Below are 9,919 nucleotides of genomic sequence, written 5' to 3'. Positions count from 1 at the left end.
TGTAAAATTTACGAATACGGATTTGAACTGATTAAAGGGGATAATAACCTTCATCGACAAAGCAAATCTAGTTAAAAACATACTTTCTTCGGGAAAAGTTCTATATTCCTCTGCTCCTAGATGTAAAAATAACCGCGATTGAAATATACATCACCTAATTTGTTCTTACAAATCTTATTGCCAATCGTTTCACCCACATAAGTAAGATCCAACATATAGCAGGACCTTTTTGAATTCCAGTACTGATTGAATGACATTAAATTTTCAGAATAAATGGTATAAAATTAGACACATTCTTACATATTTTACTACTGATTGAATAGCATGAGTATATGACTTAGGGGTAACACTAAATAATAGATAATCCTTGTGCACTATAATTAGAAGTTGATACAATTTGAGTACAGTAGAAACCAATTCATTCCATTAAAACTTACAAAATGATTAATGTCATTTGATTAGATAGATGAGACTAAGGTTACATTTTCTTAGCTGCAAGGCAAATAGCAAACTGTTTCCATTTTTGAAATATATGAGCAATATTATTAAAGAGAAAATGGCATAAACCCTTAAAGCTAATTCTTGATTTGCAATAGAACATATTATGACAACAATCATTATCGCCACGTAAATTTTCTCAACAATTAGAAAAACTGTGAATTAGATGAAAGACAAAGGATAGATTTCAAAGGAAAAATCTGCAGAAGTTGGAACATCACCAGGATTGACGGTCCATCCATCACAAAACAAGCAACCCCCATGGCCTAGCACCTCTTGCATTACCATCCATACTTCCTCCCCTTTACCCAGACTCTCTAATGATCTCTTCGGAAGGAACCTCAAGTGTTGCTCCTACATGCTCTTGACCCGGCTTCACTTCTGCAGCAACCAGCATTTAGCATGTGAAATTCCATCATATTTAGCAATGCATATAATCACCCGAAAAATTTGGAGAACTTGCACTAATTGAAATATAATTTTACAGAGTACCACATATCAAAAGCCATAGCATTTAAACATGGGTACATAAAAGATGATTATTGAAAAAGTATGCCGAGCAATCATTCAAATCCATTCAAGGAAATTTGGCGCAGCACAGACATATGACAACAGCAGGCCATTAACATGGCTTAAAGTCCCACACAGCATGATGACCATTGCAAATTAGGTCTCTACATGTAGCAGTGGCACTAGTCCTAAAATAACAACCAAAAGAAATAAATGATCTGATTGTGCAAATCATAGTTGGTCATGTATGGAGCTCAACACAATCAGAGGTCTAGTCATGACCTAAAGGTTGGAGATTCTAAAATTTTAAAAAATTTGGAAAAGGTGAATTGAAACCAACGAATTTGTTTCATTTGCTCCAAGTTTTTAAGAAATGAAGTATTTATCTGAAGTACATAAGCAAAATCAAAGAAGACTTCATGCAGAAATACCACCTGTAGAGAAAGTTAAACACACAACTTCAAGAAAAGTAGATATGACTTTTCAATGATTTGTAAGGTAAGAAGGCGAGAAAAAAAAATGTTCAAGCTAACCACAGCACTTTAAACCAAGTGATCCATAACTTTCTTTGATAAGTTAAAAATATAAGAAATCAAGTTCACTTGGAGAATAACATATTTCCTAGTTTTGGTTTACTTTGACGAGAACCAACATCCTCTTTATTTAGGAAAAAAAAAAATCAACCTCCTCTTTTTTCCAAAAAAAATTTCTTCTTTTCCAAGGTAAAATAGCCCCGAGCAATTAGAAACAAAAAGAAACAGAAACATAGTTGCAATAAAGGGAACCAAAGGACCATATTCTTCTCTAATTTGAGTTTTTCTCTCATCTCGAATAAGATTAATCAATAACTCTCTCTCTCTCTCTACACAATTTTTTTGAAAAGAACTTCAATTCAAGTCACAAATAGTACAAGTTAGCACCCTATTTTCCATTATAAAATGACTTGACATATAAAGACCACAACTTGTAATTGATAAAAATTACACCATTCAAACAAACAGACTTAGTAATAACCAACACCAACAAGGACTCTTTCTAGGCAATTTACTATGGCATTGGTGTACAAATTACAAAGTTTGTGGCAACACCACCAACAGTCCTTGACAGTCAATTAGCCACAAATTCTAAGATGACGAAAAATTTCTCATATGTATAATGTCTTGATAGCTTCCTTCCACAATGAATTCAATGTTTCCTTATGCTAATCACTGGCCTACATCCTTAATGATTTTTTTTATAATCTATCTTGATGGCTCCTTTATTTTCATAATTACACATAAACATTTAGTCATCCTCATCAATGGAATAGAAATGTCCAATCTTTTGCGAGAGAGGGAGAGAGAGATCATTCAAAATTAGAAGTTCATCCGTTAAACAACAAATTCCTATAATGGGATTTACTTATAATATCATCAAAACTAATCTATTGCGATTCACAATTTAGCCCCAAAACTGTTAAATTTTAACATTCAAGAATATAACTAGAAAAACCCTAAAGGAAAGGAACCATAATAACCACCGGCCGATGTCACCCCCGAAATTCTAATCACAATGTGTCAAAGGGTGATTACCTAGTATGGTCCCCATAAATTGAGTATAGACCTAATATTGGCATTTTTTACAATTTTGCGCAAGTTGATTACTCTCAGGATTTGAAGTCGAGTTCTGAAGCTTGAGTGATGGCTTGACAGATCGAGTATTTTACCACTGCACCAGACAATCACCCCTTAAATTACTAGAATGTGCCATTGCATCAACTTATCTTGTTCTTGGTTCACAAGTAAACCATTCATATAACATACTATTCATGTGAATAACAGCAACCCAAATGTGAATATCTTGTTCATTTCAAGAGTTGGTTGGATGTAAACATGTTCTTCCTGTCATTCCATAAAGTTTCCAACAAAAAATCTTCACACATCTTTCCCTGACTGTTTCCCTTGAAAATCCAACTTTTGGCTATACAAACAACACTCCACACCATGTATATATCCTTTAACACCAAGCATTTCCTTGTGGCGATATAAGCCCCAGGACATCAATGTTAATAACTACTACTATTTATCTTGTACAATATATATCATTGCATTTTTTTATAAAAACATGAAAATGCATGAAAGAACCTAAAACAAGGACAATTTAACAAACAGATGGTGTGCATAATTACAAATGATCATAAAATTAAACAAAGAGTTACATAAGATTGTCAATAATTACCGTAACCACCACGAGAGTTGAGCTTGGCCTGAACGATCATGTTGGATATGAAATGGGAGGCCTCGCGAGCCTCCTCGAGGAGTCTCTGAATCTCCGTCTCGGAGGTCACGCCACGGTTCTCTTCAAACTTCTTCCTTACCTCCGCCGCCGACTGGGTCAGCATCAGCGAGTCGCCGGCGAACGTCCTCCGAGTCGCTCTCAGCAGCACTCTGTATGCGGTCAGTGCTTCTACGGCTCTCCCTGTTACACTCCCGCCCCCCATCTCTCTCTCTCTCTCGAAACTCCGTTGTGTTTTTACACAGATGAGCAACAGGAGACACCGCAAGAAGGAAAAATGAAAATAAAAGAAAAGAGAGGCGGTGTAATTTTTTAGTGTCACCGAAAGAAAATGATAATTAACTGTGTATCAATTGTCGGGAAAATCCCCACAAATCGCAGCACAACACCTGTACAAATAAAAGGCCAATTGGTCCAAAAGCGCAGTTCAGGCCAAAGGGACGGTCCGTAGGCCATCTATTTCCGCGAGCCAGGGCCTGTTGGGCGCTGTGCGCCCTAGCTAAAATGGTGGGCCCCATTTTTGCTCACACCCGGAATCACTGTCCCTTTTATTTACTTATTATTATTATTATTATTTTTGCTTCGGCTGCCTATTTTGTCTTATCCTATGTGGTACAACAGTTAAGGCACTGTTGGCAGAATTATTATTAAAAAAAAAAAAAAAAAAAGCTAAAAATAGGTTATTTTTGAGTTCCTTTTAGAAAAAAAAAAAAAAAAATTAAAATAAAATTCATTAAATAAAAAATATATTTTTTAGGCACTGTTTATCCAAAAATAAATTATTTGGGCCAAAAATAAATTAAAAAAGCTTTTTTTTTTCCTTTAAAATTTGTTTTTATTTTTTATTTTTTTGCTTTAAATTTTAAATATGTATCACAAATAATGCATTTAGCTGTTAAGGCACTGTTTGGCCGACACAAATAGTGCCTTAACGGCTATAATTTTTAAAAATATATATATAATTTTTTTTTAACTTTTGTGAAAAAAATAATTAAAATTACAAATTCATCTACTTATTCCCATAAAATTTTGTAATCCTTATCTTCTTATTCCAATTCATTATTTTTAATCCTTATTTGGTAATCCTTATTTATTCGGGCAAAAAATAAATAAAAAAGCTTTTTTAAAAAACTTTTTGTAAAAAAAATAATTAAAATTACAAATTGATCTACTTATTCTCATAGGATTTTGTAATACTTATTTTCTTATTCCAATTTATTATTTTTAATCTTAAAAAATCATTACATAATAAAAATTCTAGTACACGAAATGTCATAATATCTCAAAAGTAAACAAAATGCAACATAAATTAAACATTTTCACCAGCATAGCGGTTCCATAAATTTTCCATCAAATCATTCCTCAAATGAGTTTTGCTACAATGGAGAGAGATGAATATAATGAAGATTTTCAGATATAGCCATTACAAATATAGCCGTTAAAAATATAGTCGTTAAAAAAAAAAAATTTAAAAAATTAATTTTAATTTATTATTATTATTTTTTTTTTGAGAGCGAAAATTTGAAGAGCCTGATGGAATACATGTTTTTGGAGAGCGAAAATTGTTGACGTGGCTTTTGGAATTGCTGACGTGACTTTTGGAAAAGCTGATGTGGGGTTTTTAGAGAGCCAAAATCCGAAGAGGCTAATGCAGATGGCCTTACTGGTCCTTTCCTTTGATATCCCGACTTAGTAGCCGCTAGTGTAAATATTTTATTACTACATATCTCTATATATTAGTATATATATTATATAGGGATTTTTATAAATACATGGGCTTAAGGCCCAAATGTTACTTTAAAATGGAAACAAGGTCTTAGAGTTTCAATTATTGGTTTGACCAATGCAATATTTCCCTAAAATGGACTTTACTTTTTACTTTAAACCACACAACAACTTATAATATTCTAAGAGACCCTAACAATATTTTTATTTTATATTGACCTTAAATTTTGGAATATACTTGCTAAAAGATCCTTGAATAAAGTAAAAGTTTGTTTTACCCCAGACTTATGTAGTTAATAATATTCCTAACACCTATGATTTTATCTTAGGATTAAATTTTATAAACTCACTTACCGGAGGATTTATGTATATCCCTATAGGTTTACAGTTTTTTAAGAAAGGAACATTTATTCCATCTAGAAATCCTTATATTCCTCAAAAAGAAAAATGAGCCATTACATATGTTAATACTTTACCTATGACAGAAGAAACTACGAAAAATTTATTTGATGTATCCGAATTTTTAGAAGACGTTTCTGAAGCCTTAATGTTTCTTAGTCATCTAGATGAACCAAAGATTTTCCTTAATAATAAAGCTATATTAAAAAACCCTAAACTAAATATTGATAATCTTATAAGACTAGCTGAAACCACAGAAATTCTAGGCAAAGATCCTCAGAAACACTGGTATAAAAATAAAATTGAAGCAAAATTAAATATAATAAATCCTTTTATAACTATAAAGACACAAGATAATCCTCATACTCTAGATAATCAAGAAGAATTCTAAAAACAAATTAAAGAACTGTTATTACTAAAAGTAATACGAAAAGGTAATAGTAGACATAGGAGTCCAACTTTTATGGTTTGAAATCATGCCGAAATAAAAAGAGGAAAGGCTCATATGGTTATAAATTATAAACTCTTAAATAATAATACTTATGATGATAGTTATAAAATACCTAATAAAGATATTTTAATAAATCGAATCCAAGATAGAAAATGGTTTTATAAATTTAACTGTAAATCAGGATTTTGGCAAATTCGTATGGCTGATGAATCAATTGAATGGACAGCGTTCACATGCCCTGAAGGACATTATGAGTGGTTTGTTATGCCTTTTGGATTAAAAAAAATGCGCCACAAGAATTTCAGCGTAAAATGGATACTATATTTAATAAACACTCAAAATTCCGTTGTGTTTACATCGACGATATCTTAGTCTTCAGTCAAACTAAAAAAGAGCATAAAAAATATCTTGAACTTATATTCAACGAGTTTATAACACAAGGACTCATTATAAGTAGTAAAAAGATGATATTAGAAAAACAAGATATTGAATTCTTAGGTTTGTACATAAAAGATGGAAAAATAAAATTACAGTCTCATATTGTCAAAAAGATTTTAGACTTTCCTGATAAATTAGAAGAAACCAAGTTGTTATAAGTATTTTTAGGATTATTAAACTATGGTCGCAATTTTATTCCAAAATTAGGACAATTAGTAGGACCTTTATATTCAAAATTAGGAAAACATGATCAAAAATATTTCAATACCCAAGACATAGAGTTAGTTAAGAAAATTAAATCTTTAGTCTTTTAGTTTGAACCTTTACAACTCCCACTTAAAAAAAGTTATAAAATTATTCAAACAGATACATCAGCTCAAGGATGGGTAGGGTTACTTCTTCAAAAACCAACAAAAGAATCTTCTCGAGATGAAGAACAAATTTGTCGCCATGCTAGTGGAATGATGACCGATGGAATAACCAACAACAAGCACAAATAGCCAGCGTCGAAATAGACTTAGCCGACAATGCCGCAATAGTAGGATGTATTCCCAATTACACGATGACTACTAGAGAATTTAGTAAACATATTAAGATAGCTATATCTACAAAAGGATATAATATGACAGGACAATTTGAAAATCTATTAGTTAATATTTTATTTATGGGAAAGGCAGTTAATCAGTATAACTTAAAATTTAAAGCCCAATTTAGTGAAATAGTTAAACCTTTTAGTAGCAAATATGTCCAAATGATAGAAGCTAGAAAAGTAAGTAGCATTACCCATGAAGGAACAGAATGGAAACTACATAAACTCACTACTATCCCTAAAAAGATTTCAGAAAATAATATGATATATGTTTCAAATAGCGGAGAAGCTAGCATAAGGTTTAGTAATTATAAAAGACAAAACAATTTAGTTGATGATACTTAAGAAGACTTCTTAACTACACTGATAAAGATAGAATCTCCTGAAGAAATAAATGTCCTTTATGATAGATTAGAAGATGAAATTCTAGATAAAATAATGTACGATTTTAATAATTTAGAGTTAGAAGTATTGCAAGACAAGTATCTAGAACCTAAATACAAACTTATAGAAAGTATTTACTTAGGGCAAGGAAATAATGATGATATTAAGAAAAATATTCTAAGTTTAGGATTTGAATCTTTCTATACAGCATTAGAGTTAAACACAGTAAAAGAAGAGTTAAATGTAATAGAGCATAGAGAAGGGAAAGCACCTGAAGGATCAAACTCTCAGTCAATCGACCAAGAAATGAGTGACCAAAGAAAAACTAACACCTCAGGTAGTAATACCCTAAGCGATGACTATACTACTGGATAAAGATTAAACCCCTCACGAGAAACTTATGTAGAAAATAGAAATATACCAGATATGTACACAATAACACAATATCGTAGACAATATGATAATATACCAGCGCAACAATCAGGAACAATATTAGACATAGCAAGGCACGATCCCTAAGATTGGGCAAAAGTAATCAAAAATTGGGAACAAGATTGTATTCGGCAATCTATTTTGACCAATTTTGACAATAGAACTCAAGCTTTAACCTATTGTGAAACCTTATTAAGAGGAATCATTCATGACTGGTGGCAGGCTTATAAAGTAATTTATCCCAATGATTATGCCATCTTACGTGATAATTTTACCATTTAAGACTTTACCAGCCTCATTAAAAAAGTATTAGTTGGTGAAGATATATTATTAGATGACACCTTAATAAAACAAAACGAAGCTTTACGTAATCTAGAATTATTACAGATTTGTGATTTTAGATACATAAAAAACTACACCAATAAGTTTTTTGAGTATTTTGCAGCCATTGGTAAAATCGGTGATAAGACATTACTCGATAGATATCTTCAGAAGTTACCCGGAAGCGTAGGAACTAAAATATGGGAAAAATGGTTAGAAAATCCTAGACGTGATACGCTAACCATAAGAGATAGAGTTAATCATGTGTACAACATGTTAAAAGCAGAATGTTGACAACGTAAATAGTCTAAACAAATCAAAAAATAATTTTATTATACATGTAGACAAATAGATTTTCCACCCCAGTATGGGTGTATACCTTAGAAAAATTACAATTATAAGCACAATAAACCTAAAAAATATAATCTGCGTAAAAGCAAGACCTACAAAAACTTCCGTAATAAAGAACCTTATATCAGAACTAACCCTAACTTCTAAAATATTTTGTATTAATAGAATTCTAGATCTAAGTTCTTCAATTCTTCTTTGTAGATTACGTGTTGTGTCTCCTAATTCTAATGCCATTTAACAGTTCCTAAGTGCTGTTTGACAAAATTCTAAGACTTGAATAAGTTGTTTTTTTGCGTAAATTCTGCATAAAGTAAACTCCTAGGGGTGAAAATATAAATTCAACTCAATAAAGGGGTAAAATAGAACTTGGTTCATGTATTTGTAAATATGCAAACTACGTTTGGCTATGGATAATATACTTACACTAAGACCACCTTACTGTAAAAGTCCCTATTATATAAGGAAAAAACAAAAGTATATATATCATATATAGTATATATCCCTATATATTAGTATACATATCATATAAGGAAAAAAAAAAAGTATATATATCATATACTCCAATATATCTGATTTTCTCTCTCTACATAGTTGAAAATCGCATCGTCTCTCTCATCTGATTGCGTCGTCTCTCTCGGTAAACTTCAGTTCATGTCCAGAAAGAGTATGGCTCATGTTAGAGATAGAGGCCGGACTCCAAAAATTACAGAGATGTGAAAGAAAGAGAGCCAACAACGCAGAAATTAAACGTGATCAAAATTTTGATTGTAGAATAAAGTCCACAAGACCAAGACGAACACGACGCTGCAAATAAAAGCCACAGACGATGTTACACGCACCCCTTGAAGTTCTACGTGTAGATCTCACGCTTTGTCACGCGCCCCATGCGTCTTCTCTGGTGAAAATCCGATTCCGGTGAATTTTTCGGCTAGAATCTGGTCACATCTCCGCCGAGCCAAGCCATATGGGGGTTATATGCAAATATGAGTAAGGAACAAAATGGGAATCAAAAGGGTAAAATAGGGTTTTCATATTTAGTTTTGGTCAAAAAATGGTTAAAGGGGCTTATTTGCAGTTTTTTTTTTTAATTTTATGGACTAACATGCACATTTTCAAAAAATAGGGACTGATTTTGCACAAACTTTATATATCAGGGGGGCTTTTGCACTTAACCCAAATATTTATTTTAAAAAAAAATTAAAATCTAACAAAAATAACTTATCTATCAATTTTCAACAAGTTATTTTACATATCCTATTCGATAGACTCGACCTCGACCTAAACCTTTATCAAACTACGAAAAAGTAAAAATAAAAATAATTTTTTTAAAAAAAAATATATATATATATGTTGAAACAAACAGAACCTTAATTAGAGAATATTTTATCTCTAAAAAGTTCTTTTTAAAGGATATTTTCTCCGTACTTTTAAAAGGATATTTTTCTAAGAAATTAGTATTAAAAGAAATAATTAAGGCTCCATTTGGTTAGATAAAAATAGTAAGAAAAGAAAGAAAATGAAAAATGAAAAGAAAAATGATTTTCTAG

At 31.5% G+C, this 9,919-nt stretch overlaps 1 protein-coding gene across 1 annotated transcript; it reads right to left on the bottom strand.

Moving 5' to 3' along the window:
• Positions 1–569: 569 nt before the first annotated feature.
• On the bottom strand, positions 570–3,604 carry LOC132306247 (mitochondrial zinc maintenance protein 1, mitochondrial). Its single transcript, XM_059803573.1, has 2 exons — positions 3,226–3,604; positions 570–879 (listed from the first exon to the last, which is right to left on the bottom strand). The coding sequence occupies exons 1-2, from the start codon at positions 3,485–3,487 to the stop codon at positions 803–805; spliced, it is 339 nt and encodes a 112-aa protein (XP_059659556.1). The 5' UTR covers positions 3,488–3,604; the 3' UTR covers positions 570–802.
• Between the last annotated feature and the right edge of the window lie 6,315 nt (positions 3,605–9,919).

The sequence above is a fragment of the Cornus florida genome, unplaced genomic scaffold (assembly GCF_030987335.1).
Source record: "Cornus florida cultivar Cherokee Brave unplaced genomic scaffold, ASM3098733v1 CherokeeBrave_3.0.0_Hap2_Chr05, whole genome shotgun sequence".
In the NCBI taxonomy this organism is placed as follows: Eukaryota; Viridiplantae; Streptophyta; class Magnoliopsida; order Cornales; family Cornaceae; genus Cornus; species Cornus florida.
The sequence above is the reverse complement of the archived record's forward strand: the minus strand, read 5'-3'. Positions and strand labels throughout refer to the sequence as shown.

What these genes read in the sequence shown, in the direction of transcription:
- LOC132306247 (XM_059803573.1), bottom strand. Translation starts at nt 3,487, where the DNA reads ATGGGGGGCGGGAGTGTAACAGGGAGAGCCGTAGAAGCACTGACCGCA. An exon ending in CAACTCTCGTGGTGGTTACG is followed by an intron (nt 880 to 3,225) that starts GTAATTATTGAC and finishes TGGTTGCTGCAG; the next exon opens with AAGTGAAGCCGGGTCAAGAG.